This window comes from Phaseolus vulgaris, chromosome 8 (assembly GCF_051622355.1).
Source record: "Phaseolus vulgaris cultivar YP4 chromosome 8, ASM5162235v1, whole genome shotgun sequence".
NCBI lineage: Eukaryota > Viridiplantae > Streptophyta > Magnoliopsida > Fabales > Fabaceae > Phaseolus > Phaseolus vulgaris.
The window spans coordinates 56,475,186-56,489,652 of record NC_143505.1 but is presented as its reverse complement, the minus strand read 5'-3'; the positions used below and the strand labels follow the sequence as shown (position 1 = coordinate 56,489,652).

General features: G+C 31.1%; 2 protein-coding genes across 2 annotated transcripts; both read left to right on the top strand.

Moving 5' to 3' along the window:
- The first annotated feature begins 2,586 nt into the window (after positions 1 to 2,586).
- Positions 2,587 to 6,024, top strand: LOC137825855 (zinc finger CCCH domain-containing protein 29). The gene is made up of 2 exons (XM_068631641.1): positions 2,587 to 3,162; positions 3,615 to 6,024. Exon 2 carries the CDS (start codon positions 3,625 to 3,627, stop codon positions 5,674 to 5,676), a length of 2,052 nt encoding a protein of 683 aa, XP_068487742.1. The 5' UTR covers positions 2,587 to 3,162; positions 3,615 to 3,624; the 3' UTR covers positions 5,677 to 6,024.
- Positions 6,025 to 10,861: 4,837 nt separating this feature from the next.
- Positions 10,862 to 12,813, top strand: LOC137825698 (small ribosomal subunit protein eS26y). The gene is made up of 5 exons (XM_068631434.2): positions 10,862 to 10,932; positions 11,027 to 11,119; positions 11,219 to 11,303; positions 11,400 to 11,533; positions 12,524 to 12,813. The coding sequence occupies exons 1-5, from the start codon at positions 10,930 to 10,932 to the stop codon at positions 12,596 to 12,598; spliced, it is 390 nt and encodes a 129-aa protein (XP_068487535.1). The 5' UTR covers positions 10,862 to 10,929; the 3' UTR covers positions 12,599 to 12,813.
- The last annotated feature ends 1,654 nt before the right edge of the window (positions 12,814 to 14,467 follow it).

Sequence of the window (14,467 nt, the reverse complement as noted above, 5' to 3'; positions counted from 1 at the left end):
TTAAACTAATAAGTAAAAGTGATGGTGTTTATGATTTCCATGATACCACTTCAAACAAATTCATTCAACTTTTTTCATAAGATTTCATTTTTTCTTTAGCAAGTTAACCTTCATTTGAGACGTTTGAACTTTAAAAAAATTATAAGAAAATTTGCACAAATTTAAAACGAGTTTTGATACAATCACAGGATAAACAAAATAATCTCTAAACCTCTTTACAAAATCTAAGAAGTTGCTTTTTTTTTTAAAAAAAAAATCATAATTCTTTTTAGACTGATTCTCTCTGCACAATATTATTTTGGACTGCACCCAATATACATAAAAAAAATCAAAATACCCTTAATAAAATGAAAATCAGGGTTTTCTAAAATGTGCACCCAACCCACACTCAACCTAGCAGTATTGCACCTTTTTTTCTGTGATCACTTTGTTGGATTTCAGTTATGTTTCCACCCAGTTACTAAGGATAAGGAAATGGTGGAAAAAATGTTTTCATGCATTAATCAGACATTTTGTTGTGGCATGAATACAAGGAGTCTGTCAAATAACTTTTAGTTGTTCCTATCCTTTTTCGCATACTACTCATGTCAAGTATCTGCACTCACTTTCTACGATTCGTCTCTTTCTTCAGTAGCTTCAATCCTTCCCTGGTGGCTAAATCCTTCTTCGGTGGCTTCATCTCCTTCTCCGGCGGCTTTGTCTCCTTCTCCGCGTGCTGCCTCACAGTCTTCTCCACGCGCTGCCTCCTCAAAGTGATCACAGAAAAAAGGGTGCAATGCTACTAGGTTGGGTGTGGATTGGGTGCACCCCTAATTTTCATTTCAATAAAGGTATTTTGGTATTTTTCTTTATATATATTGGGTGCAGTCCAAAATGATCTGGTGCGGGGAGAATCTGTCTTATTTTTAATTACAATACTAAACCCGTGACTCTTACTTATTCAACACCAAGTCCAATTAAGCAACTATGTGCAAAAAAAAAAACAGTTTCTGGGCCATTGCTTTCTGCACCCCAAAATTAAAAATATTTGAAGTGGAGGCATGAGAATTAAAAGTAATTGGACCACGTCAAAGGTGTGAGAGAAATAGGTTTTTGTAGGTAAAGTATAGTGGAAGGCTGAATCAGAAACTTATCCTGTTAGTGCTGAGTGCTCTCTGTCACCCAACTGCTACCCACTCACATAAGCACACCACAATCAAACATTATTTTATATATATATATATATATATATATATATTATTTTATACAACGCAAAGACCCAAACACAGAAATAAAACGCGTTCAAACTCTTCATGTGTTGAACTGCCATACCCAATACTCATTCGTTTGTGGTCCCCATACACCTCCCACACTCTTTCTTTCTGTCCTAACATAATTATACAATTATTTATTATTATTATTATTTAGTTACATAGACCTTAGAGTGGACTAAGTTTAACTGGTAACAACATCAAATTAATGGAGCCACCAAGTGGATTGGGTCACTCTTCCTTCTTCTTTTCTCTGTAGTGATCTTTCACTTTCAATGCTATAAGAAGTAAAAACAGGAATGTATTAAGTAGTAAAGCTTTCAGAGAATGCAAGAAATGCAAGATATATAGAATGTGTTTGATACTTTTATATATAACGTTTACCTTATTCGATTGAGATTAGTTTAGTTAGATCATAGTTTATTCTGTTAAAGTATATATATTTGGTAAATAAATTTATTTGGGTAACTTATAATACCTTGTACGTGTTATTTGGAGTTGGAGATGTTTTTGAACTCACAATTCCACCTTCACTATTTTAAGTCAAATTTTCATTCACCACTTCCTATATTATTCATTCTCACAAATCATATTTAGAATACGATATTATTTCCATTATTACATTGATAACTGTATAAAAATACATTTATGTGTTCTAAATGAAAATAATGAATATATCATTTGATGTCAGATAATCTTATTAAATATAATAATTCTGCAAGGTCCTTTAGTTCATATCATATAAATATTCAATGACAAGTGAACAGTGATGACATGGATAACACAATTCATGAACTCTCTCTTCAATTCATTATCTTTCCTGCAATGATATAATTGTGTGGTAAGTATACCTTGGCTAGAATTTAAATATTCTGCATGTGCAATATTGAAGAGATTCTGTGAGATGAATAGGAGAGGTTCTTTGAACAAAATAATCACTGAGAAGAATGATTAGGCTCATCTAAAACTCACACTCCTATTATCTTTTTCAAACCTTGTCCTTTTTAGTGTTTTCTCATCCATTATAACGTCCAAAATGGACCCATTTACACCTTATTTGTAATCTACAATGTTAAATATCTCTATATTTTGTTTGAATGATATTGCAAATATTTTTTTTTATTTGTCCTCTTCCTCTTTCATATTCAATCAACATCATTTGGAGATGAAAAACTTAACACGACACTTACTAGTGTTTCTGGATTGTAATTTATAATCATTTGAATGACATGAATATTATAACAAAAAAACTGTTATTGATGATGGCATTAACATAACCAGTAAAGATTAAAAAACTGATTTTTATTTAAAAAGTTGAGACTGTTTCTTCAATTGAACATATTTTGAGTTGTTTTGTGTTTTGTTTGAAAGTAAGAAAATGATTAAAGAAGGAAGAAGAAAGATGGTAGTGGTGTAGCGCGTAAGAAGTGAAGAGAATCAGAACTCAAAAGGCACGTGAGAGCGGAACTGCCCGTTGAGCTTCGTGGAGGGGTAGTGTAATGGAAGGTCGGGTCCATGTGAAGTTTGAGTTGCATTTGAGTGTCATTTGAAGATTCATTCACATCTGCATTTGCATTTAGGAAGATAGTGACATTAAGCAAACGCTGCTGGTGGGGCCCTGGCTTTAGCATTGAATAATTGACTTTGACCAAAGAGAGAGAGAGAAAGAGGAAGGAGAGAGAAGAAAGAGGGAGGAAGAAAAGTCACACTTTCCTCCCTTCTTCCTTTTCCTTCCTAATAGCTGTTGCTGGTGTGCTGATGATAAAAAGGCCTTCCCATAGGTTTCTTTCTCCCTCATATTTGCTCAATCGAGGTCTTCTCGATTTTTCTCTCTTCAAACAACAACGCTCTCTTGCAACCAACATACACTTCTTATAGTCCTACTCCCCTCTCAAATCCACTACTCAAAAGGGTATGTCTTTCTTCTCCTGCTTTCACTACCTTAAAACCTTTTTTTTTTCTTGTGTTTTTCCTTGATCTTTGGTTGTTGGGGGGTCTGCGAAATATGCTTCGTGGGTCTGCTTCTGGGTAGATCAAAGTTTCAAACTTTGTTTTAGATATTGGGAGTTTTTTTTTTTTGTTTTTCCCCGTTTTAGTTGCTTTGTTTGTTTACCGTTGAGGTATTAGAATAACAAGTTGTTGTCTTGAATAGTATTGGTTATGGATCTAGCTTTTGTTGGTTAAATTTGTTTACCACGTTTCATGGGGCGTTATCTAGCCGGGCATATCTAGGGATTTGGAACCGGGGTTGTTGGAAAATTTTGTTTTTCAGTTGGAGGTTTGATCTTTTTTTTGTTCCGTGTGAATGATGGGTTTTTTAATTGATGGGCTTATTGATTGAGATTATGTTGCCTTGTTGTGCAGAATTTGGGATATGTGTAGTGATTCAAAGAGTAAGCTTTCTTCCCCGAGGCTCGTGATGGAGAATAATGTTCAGAAGCAGAATCTCGTTGGTTTCTGCAACTTCTCGGCTTTGCTTGAACTGTCTGCATGCGATGATTTTGAAGGTTTCAAAAGAGAAGTGGATGAGAAGGGCTTGGATGTCAACGAGGCTGGGTTTTGGTATGGTAGAAGGATTGGGTCCAAGAAGATGGGATCTGAAACGAGGACCCCCCTCATGATTGCTTCTTTGTTTGGAAGCACTAGAGTTCTCAAGTATATTCTTGAGGCAGGAACTGTTGATGTGAACAGGGCCTGTGGCTCTGACAGGGCCACTGCTCTCCATTGTGCTGCCGCTGGGGGCTCTGAATCCTCACCCGAGATTGTCAAGCTCTTGCTAGATGCTGGGGCTGATGCTGAATCCCTTGATGCTACCGGAAACAAGCCGGCTAATCTGGTTGCTCCAGCCTTTGATTCTTCCTCCAAATCCCGGAGGAAGGCCATGGAGTTGTTCCTGAGGGGTGGTGAAAGAGATGAAGTGATGAGTCAGGAGATGGAGCTGCAGATGTTCTCGGCTCCTTTCTCAGCAAAAGAAGGTGGTGAGAAAAAAGAAGGAAGTGACAAGAAAGAGTATCCTGTTGATATATCCTTGCCAGATATCAACAGCGATGTGTACGGAAGCGATGAGTTTAGGATGTACAGTTTCAAGGTGAAGCCTTGCTCAAGGGCCTACTCCCATGACTGGACCGAGTGTCCATTTGTTCATCCGGGGGAGAACGCAAGGAGGAGAGACCCAAGGAAGTACCCTTATAGCTGTGTTCCTTGCCCAGAATTCCGCAAAGGGGCCTGCCAGAAGGTTGATTCCTGTGAGTATGCTCACGGTGTTTTTGAGTCCTGGCTACACCCTGCCCAGTACAGAACAAGGCTTTGCAAGGACGAGACCGGCTGCAGTAGAAAAGTCTGCTTCTTTGCCCACAAACCTGAAGAGTTACGCCCTGTGTATGCTTCCACCGGCTCAGCTATGCCTTCACCAAAATCCTATTCTTCCACTGCACTAGACATGACAGCCATGAGTCCATTGGCTCTCAGTTCCACATCTTTGCCCATGCCAACTGTTTCAACCCCACCCATGTCTCCACTGGCAGCAGCTTCATCTCCCAAGAGTGGAAACTTGTGGCAGAACAAAATAAACCTTACTCCACCGTCCCTGCAGCTCCCTGGTAGCCGACTCAAGGCTGCTTTGAGCGCCAGGGATCTGGAGATGGAGATGGAACTGTTCGGTCTAGACAGTCCAGCTCGCCAACAACAACAGCAGCAGCAGCAACAGTTGATAGAAGAGATCGCCAGGATCTCTTCCCCGTCTTTCCGCAACAAGGAATTCAATAGGATTGCTGATTTGAATCCAACCAACCTCGATGACCTGTTGGCCTCTGCTGACCCTTCTATGTTGTCACAACTCCATGGACTTTCTGTGCAGACTTCAACACCCACCCAAAGTGGGCTTCAGATGCGCCAAAACATGAACCACCTTCGTGCGAGTTATCCCTCCAACATCCCTTCCTCGCCTGTGAGGAAGCCCTCAGCTTTTGGGTTTGACTCATCAGCTGCTGTGGCAGCTGCAGTGATGAACTCCAGGTCTGCCGCCTTCGCCAAGCGAAGCCAAAGCTTCATCGATCGCGGCGCTGCAATCCACCATCTTGGCCTGTCTTCACCTTCCAACCCTTCCTGCAGGGTGTCCTCTACCCTTTCAGATTGGAGTTCCCCTACTGGGAAACTGGATTGGGGTGTGAACGGAGATGAGCTAAACAAGCTGAGGAGATCTGCTTCATTTGGGTTCAGAAACAACGGGGTAAGTGCTTCCCCCATAGCTCACCCAGAACATGTTGAGCCAGATGTCTCATGGGTTCATTCCTTGGTTAAGGATGTTCCTTCTGAGAGGAGGTCCGACATGTTTGGTGGTGAGAGACAACAGTATGATCTGAGTAAAGAGATGCTGCCACCGTGGGTGGAGCAGCTGTACATAGAGCAGGAGCAGATGGTAGCATGAGCAAGGGCTCCTCGGTTATTCTGCTGACAAGTTTATTTATTTATTTAATTATTTTATTTATTTGAACTGCCACTACTATCCAACCTTACACAGTATAGTTAGTGATAGGACACAAAGTTCAGGTTAATCCACAGATTTGAACGGAGTTCCAACGAAGAAGAAGAAGACTTGGAAGAAACGATGAAGAAAGGATGGTGGATTTTTTTTATTGTATTATACAGTTTATAATCTATTCCCCGTATTTCTCTACGGGGTTCATCATGTATTTTCTCTATCAAGTGGACCCAAAGTATTTGTCATTGATTAAGTCGCACAATTCTTTTTATATATATTATGCCATTTGATCAATACTTATCCATTCTTTCAAGTACTTTTCCTCTCAATTTCCTTTTTTTTTTACATAAAATACTTTATTCCTTATAAACAATCATGCGTCAAAGAAAATTAAGTGGATATGGGGGGCGGCACCTGCCCAAGTTTGGAACCATGAATGGGTCAAATTCTTCAAAAATGAATCTTCTTTTTAATTTAATTATTTTCTATTTTATTATATTGACCCTCTATGGTTTTAAAAAGCTCACACCGAATTAATAAAACGTTTGAAAAACAATTTTCAACATCACATATAAGGATTTTGAAAGGGAAAATAGTGTTTGCTCCTTAAATTGGTTGTAGAAAAAGGAACATTTTAGGAAAACAGGTGATGACTAATCTAGTGCTTCCTTTTCCGGAGCATTGGTTGACACTTGGAATGCAACAGATAGAAAAAAAAGGCCAAAGTTTTAGCTGTAAAACTCCTTCTCCATCTCATTAAATTGCAATTATCTGTATACTGATTTTGATTTTTGTAATAGTCATGGATGACGACTGAACAAAGAAAATGAAATATAGGTGTGGAATAAGTCTTCTTTATGAAGGATTTGATTCATGTATGAAAATGGATGCATTAAATATATATAAGACTTTATTTATGTGTGAGAGAAGAATAGAAAGATAGAAGTTTGAAATGAAGGCAATGTTGGGAAACATTGTTATCCAGTGAGAGGGTCCCTTTGGGTTGAGTGAGTTGGTTTTCGTTTTGGTTTGTTGTATGAGTTCAACAACCCACGTGCTTCAATTTCTCAAGGATAATATCCATGCCATGTTAGTAAAATACCAATAAATAAATAAATATAAATTACGTCTATAACATAAGGTGTTTTTTTTTAATTTCAATTTTTAAAATAAAAATAATTTATTTAAAATTATAAAAAAATAAAACTAATATGGCATTCAAATTTAACTTATTAAATAAAATAATAAGTATTTTTTTCCGCTGTCTAACTGAATTGAGTATATGCAAATCTATACCGCAATATATTAATATAAAAGACATAAATCAAGAGATAAATATGTCTTTATCTTCCAGATTTATATTAGTTATATTTTAAACTTGAGTTATATTTTAGAAAGTATTTAAACAGAAATAATTGTGAAAGAATTGAGTTATTCTAATTTATAAATTAATAGTATTTGTTATCTTTATTTTCCTTTTATTTTATTTTTAAATTTAGCAATATTTTATATTACTGTTTTATCATGCAGAGCATTTATCGAATTTACAAATTATTTAAGAAAAAAATGCATAACTTAGCAAATAATTTAAAATAATTTTTTTTATTTTGATTTCATTTCTCAATTCACAATATTAAAACTATAAGAGTCTAAATCCAATTTTACTCAAACAAACCATTAGTAATGCATTTTATCATTTTAATAATAAACATATTTTACTTTTATCGAATGCATCTTATTTAAAAAAGAATCTCGGATTATTTTTTTTACTTTTTTTTCTCTCTATAGAAGTTTCTCTTTATCTGTTTGAAGATAAATTATGTTTTTATTACAAATATATTTTATTTATGTTTATTATTATTTAGAATATGATTTTTTTAATTTATAAATATCAATTTTACCTATTTTTATGAGGTGTATACAAGTAAAAAAAAATTGAATTTCAATTCAGTTTTTTTTTTTTGTTTTTCTTGTTTTATTTTTGTCGTTTATTTTTATTCTATATTTGAGGAACATGACCTCCTTCCTCATATCATCTTAGGTTAACCTATAACCTCTCTATCTAGATTACACCATTCAATCAACTCATACCAAAACATAAACTAAAACAATTTTTTTTAAAAAAATTAAAATTAGTTAAGAACAACACCTAACACACAACTTTTGAACATTTTAACATATGAAATCCCTTTTATAATTCATGCAACCTACTCTAACCAAAATTCCGTCCATTTCCAACAAGTTCTAACTCAAAAACATGATGCAAACTTTTGCCAACCAATAAAAACTTCATCAACCAATACTCTTTCAATGTACCTTTAAGAACCCATAAAGATTAACCCAATAACCAACCAATACCTTACCAAAGTCTTTGTCAAAGTGAGAACCAAATATACAAAAACACATCTCCTTTTCTTCTAGCCAAATCATTCCATCACAAATGCACATTTCAAACCTTTGTGAAACTTGAGTCAATAGACCCTAACATTTAAGAACCCTAAGAAAGCTTATATCATTTTCAATCAACTCTATATTATTTATAATTATTATTTTTTAAAAATATTCCACGGCTAATAAAAATTAATTGGTCCACGCTTCATAAAAATTAACGTAGAGAAATTTGTATGAAAAAATAAATGTAAAAATAATATTCATAATAATAATAGTACCGATAGATATGGTTGTAATAAAAAATATATAATTAAGCTTTATACAAATATTTCTATAATTTGTTAAAAAGAAAGTCGGAAAGCCTTTGATAATCAATAAATGGTCCAAAGTAAAATTCTTTTTTACTAATTATTTTAAATTAATAATCCTAATACTAGTTTTGGTATGAAATAAAAAAATCTTCTTTTAAAAAATAAAATTACCAAAAACTATATTCACAATGATTATCACGATTTAAAATTTATGTTTCGCCAAAATTAATCGGTAAATCTTCTTTTATCGTTTGATAAATAATAAAAACATACCAATCATGGTTAAATATAATCAAACCAACATTAATCAACGAAAATGGTATAATAAAATTGAAACTTACAATAATAATATCAGACATCAATAATACAATATAAACTTTAAAAAAAATGAAATACTTAACTTATAGACAAATTATGTATATGATTAATCATTAGCATTTAAAGTTCTTAATGGGTTTCACAAATTCTTGAGGATTATCTTAAAATGTCACTCTCTCAGAAGAACAAGTAGAAAGGTAAAAGGGAAACAAAGTTTTTTTTGTTTGCATTCAAACATTTTGCTCTAAAATAATCTCTTTCCTTCTCCAACAACACTTTAGGTACTTTGTTTCTCCTTTTCTTTCTTAGTTTATAAAGTCTCAAACCATTTCTACTTTTTTCTTGACATACTATAAACCTATTTTTTTATAACATTAAATAATTCACAAGAAAGTATTCACGTTAATGACATTAAATAATTATAACTTTTTTTCTCTCATTATAATTATGTTTTACTTTTTTATTTTATTTGTATGAGTACTATATTTGTTTAATTAATTTAAACTATTTGTAATTTAGTTGAAGCATGGACTATTGAAAAACTAATAAAAAAAGTAATTAGGTTGTGCAAAACATGGTTAATTTAGTTCTTTAAAAAAATAAAAAATCTTATTTAGTCTCAAAATATGAATTATTGCTTAAATATTATAGTTTAATAAATCGAGTGTTAAATTGTTGTTTTTTTAAAAAAAAAAAAATTACAACTTAATGAATAATTGGTCACACCAAATTCAGTAACTACTTTCTATGTATTCAAATATTAAACCAATTACACTAAAAAAAAATTAAGTAGAAACAAATTTTAGAGAAAAAAATAAGTTATTATATTAACTAAATTATATATTATTTTATAGACTAAAAAATTTATTGTCATCTAAATTTTTTTAATACTAATTAAATTTTTAAACTAATTTCTAAATTGATATCTATTTAGCTATCAAAATTTTAATTATCAATTAGTTTATATTATAAATTTTATAAACTTGGTAGCCAAAACCTTGATAACTAAATATTAATTTAAAAACTATTTTATAAATTTTATTAATAATAGAAATTACTTTAAATGTCAATCATTTTGTTTAGTAAAATTTAAGTTAGTCAATAAAACTTAGAACGAAATGAAATGATTTATGTATGTTAAATGACTTAAAAAAAAGTCATAAAATTGTTTTTTAAGCAAATATTAGCATAACAAATAATGAAATTTGAGTTATTTTATTTTTAGAATGAATTTTTTTTACATAATTGTTTGTTGTTACTCATTTGTTACTCATTTTGTGTCCGTTTGAATAATTTATTGATTTATGTCTATTATTTATGTGTTTAGATTGCTTTTATTTTTAGTATGTTTAATTTTTTTATTTACTCATATATGTTGATATTTATTTATTATATATTAATATTTTCTTTTAATTTTTTATTTTCTTATATACATTTACATTTATTTATATATAATTATATAAATTATATTTTTATAAACCCTAAACATGTTAAATGACTTTATATTTAATTATATAAATTGTTTATTTAATTCTTTATAATTCACATTTTACATAGTAATAAAAATTCCTACACATCTACGTAGTCCAATTAAATAATTTAAATATTTATGTATTTTTTATATTAATCATTAATATATAAACATGCTCTTTAAAATAAAAAATAATAATTAATAAATAATTAATACTCTATTTCTTTTCCGTGCACAGGTTAAAAACATAGTATATCAATAAAACATTAGTGACTTTTCTCATTTTTTAAAAATAGCATACTGACACTAAAATTAAATGAAAATATAAATTTTAATTTTTAAAATGAAAAATAAACAAATTCATAAAAAAAGAAATACAAACAATAATTTATTTTTTTATTCTTTATATTTTAAAATTTTAATTCATAAATTTCTTATTTTATTGAAGTTTTACTCAATGTAATATTTTAAAATTAAAATATAAAAAAAGACGAAAGTCTTTTATTAAAAATAAAAAAATGAGGTATTAGAAGATGAAAGAATGTTATTTAGGAAGAGTAAGTTCAGTTTCAGCAATAAAATTAGTCAAATAAACCTAATTAGAATTTGACATATAAAAGGGATTGGACTACGCTGTTGTGAATTTGTTTCACTCTAGCAGCCGCAGCACCAAGAACCCTAGAGAGCAATTTGCTGTCACCACTCACCATGGTCAAAGATTTTTCTTTCTCCCTGTTTTCTGCAATTTGATTGAAACCCTTTTTCTTTCTTTTTCTCATTGTTCGATCGATCTCTTTCTCTGCAGACGTTCAAGCGCAGGAATGGAGGTCGCAACAAGCACGGTCGCGGCCACGTCAAGTTCATTCGTTGCTCCAACTGCGGCAAATGCTGCCCTAAGGTTTTCATTTCACTTTTTTCACTGTCAATTTCCAATTCCATTCATTTCGATTCTTAAATTTTTGCGTTCTCTAAACAATAATGAAAATAATAAAACCAGGACAAGGCAATCAAGAGGTTTCTTGTGAGGAACATTGTTGAACAGGCTGCTGTCAGAGATGTGCAGGAGGCTTGTGTCTATGAGCGTAATACTAAAATTCTTTACCTTCTCTTATTTAATTTTCGTGAAAATTTCATATTTTTATGTTACTTATTTTATGTTTCATTGTTATTACGTTTAGAATACACGCTTCCCAAACTGTACGTGAAGATGCAGTACTGTGTTTCGTGTGCTATCCACTCTCATGTTGTTAGGGTTCGATCCCGCACTAACAGGAGGAAGCGTGATCCTCCTCAGCGATTCATCAGGCGCAGGGTAACTCTTTAATTTATTTTTGTTTTCCCTATTTCCATTCTGTTGTTTTCAATATAACTCTTGTTTTGTGCTGTGTTTTCGCCTTTTGCTACTGAATTAAGGATAGTTTAGATAAACTTGGTTTTGGTCTAGTGTTTCATTAATTGAAATTTAAAAAAACTGAAACTGTACACTACTCTAGATAATTTTCTTGAGTAGAAGATACTACTTGGTAGTGTACATATTGAATCTTTTGATTGTATTTTCATCGTACAACAGTGTTGATATGCTAGAAACACTTGTTATATTAAAACACTATTTGGTTATTTTGTACTACCTTGATGGAGTTGAGTCCTACCCTCCACATCCCCCATTTGGTCATGTTGATATCGGAGTAAATTGGCAATTTTCTTCTTGAACTATTACCCTCTCCTGTTAAAGTTGAAAACACTAATCCAGGAGTTCTAGAAGTATTTGAAATAATAATTAGTAGTCTCCCAATTTGAATAAATCCTACAATTTTAAGACTAAAATGTTGGATATTCAACATTCCTGGATTATTTAAATATTTTCATCACTTTAGGTTTTACATAGGAGAGTAATATTTATAGGCGATATTGATGGTATTCTTGACAGTGGATGGAGAGTATGACATTAGTGAGATTTGAACCCAATCATTTCAAACTTTCTTTTTCTACTTTTACATTAGAGCTGTATGATTCATAACTCAATATAAATAATTGAATCTGCTTTTATATATTTTGACGAGAAATTGATGGTTACACACATACATGTCAATGAGTTAGTTAATGTTTAAAAAGAAAATATATCTCTTTTGAATGTACAAAGTATTTAGTTTCATTAGGAATATGTGCTATATTTGTATGCATTATACACTGATTATTTGGATATGAAATTGTTAGCCATGGCTGTTTAATATGTATTCTGGATCAAGAATTCATGTATCTCATGCTGTTGGATTGTTTTTGATGAATTTGTTTGTAACTTCAGGATGATGCACCAAGGCCTGGTCAGCCTGGTCAAGCACCTCGTCCCGCTGGTGCAGGAGCTCCTGTCCGAACCTGAGAGCAAATCCCAAGGAAAAGTCTGTGTTATGCTGAATCAAATTTATAAGAAATTTTCCTTTGTTTCCTAATTTTTGAAAATCAGTTTTCTGGAGTGTAGGGGTATTTTGTTATAATTATTTGCTTTAGTAGTTGGATAATATCTTTCTGGTTACAACTTCGTGGCTTTTTATGATAGTGGAACCTGATATATATCATGATTCAGAAATTTGAAAATGATATCTCTCCCTTCATACGAGATTGCGTTTTTATACGATAAATTTAGGAATTTGCTAACGAGTTCTCCCTTCAAGTTTTCATTGAAAGTGGGTGTTATATCATGGTAGAGGAACCTGATATATTACAATCACTTGCAGCATTTTGGAAAAAGAAATCTCCTTTTAAGTTTTCGTTTCTACATTGGGTGTTTATATCATTGAAGTGGAATCTCGTAATGTTTTCATCAAAATCGAACCTTAGCTTCTTCACATTTTGTTTCCTGTTCGTTATTAACAATGTTACATGATTTATTGGAAATCTTTGAAGGATAACATGTTGTAGGATGTAACGATATGTAAGATGTTCATCGTGAATGAATAATTTTACCATCGAATCTGAAAATGCCAAGTTTCATTTAAATTGGACCTTTTCTTAATTTTATTACATTTTGTTTCCTGTTCTCTATTGTATGATTTATTAAATACTAATACATTGGAAACCTTTCAATTAAGTTGAATTTTCTTTCTAACAGGTCAAATATAATTTAATTTGATTGACACATGGTTGATTGATATATGTTAGAATTTAAAAATAAATTTGATTACCAAAATTAATTGTATATTATTTTTAATTTTTAATTTGTTTTAATCAGATGTTTAATTTATGACAAGTATATAGTCTATTTTCATTATCATTAAGAAATATAACGATTTCTTTTAAAAATAAAAAGTTTTAACAATTTTTTTTTAATCTTTTGATCCAATTCAAGTGAACTAAGGTTAGCTTGATCGAAATGGTTTAATGAAAAAAAATGTATAAAACTGATCCAACCTACCACTAATTTTTTGGGTTACAAACTATTTATTTGGGAATGAATTTTTTACAATGTAAGTTGCATTCTAGAAAGTCAAGTGGGAGATGAATTAAAAAATTAAGGATATACAAGAATCCTACGTTGGATTAATTATACTATTTATTGAATTATAATTATACATATTATTGTGTTTATTTGAAAAAATTGTCAAGAATAAACAATAATATTAAAATTAATTAAACTATTTATAATTCTTTTAAAGTTTGACTAGTATATTGATAATTATTTTTGATTCAAAGTTTAAATGGTATTAAATTTAAATTTAAAAGTTAGAACTTAACATTCAAGTTTCTATTCGCATATGTTTTTGTGTCTTTTGAATATTACTTAAAATTATTTTAAATTTTTTATCTTAAAATACTACAAATATATCCTTTTATTTTTTTATTAAAATATGGAATAGTTTTATTAATATTTTTATTAGTGATTAATAAGTCATAAGTTTAAATACTATATTGAGTTTGATAATTAATATATAAATGACTTTTCAATTTAATGGTGAGTTGAGGTCGAAATCATTTAATTAAAAGTGAAAAAATAGTTAACTAATCAGTGAAAGTTATACTAATGTAATTTTATTGTTATTTTTTTTTTAATATTTATTTTCAAATTGTTAAAATCATGTAAAAAAAAAACTCAGATGAATGACAAAATATCGAGAATTTAATAGTTTATCTTGTTATACCTTAAAAGAATACAAAGAAACAAAGCTAGAAAAAAAAACATTTACGATGTAATAATGTGATTAACTATGTTGAAGATAGAAAAAAATATACATAAAATGTCAAGCTTCCCAGA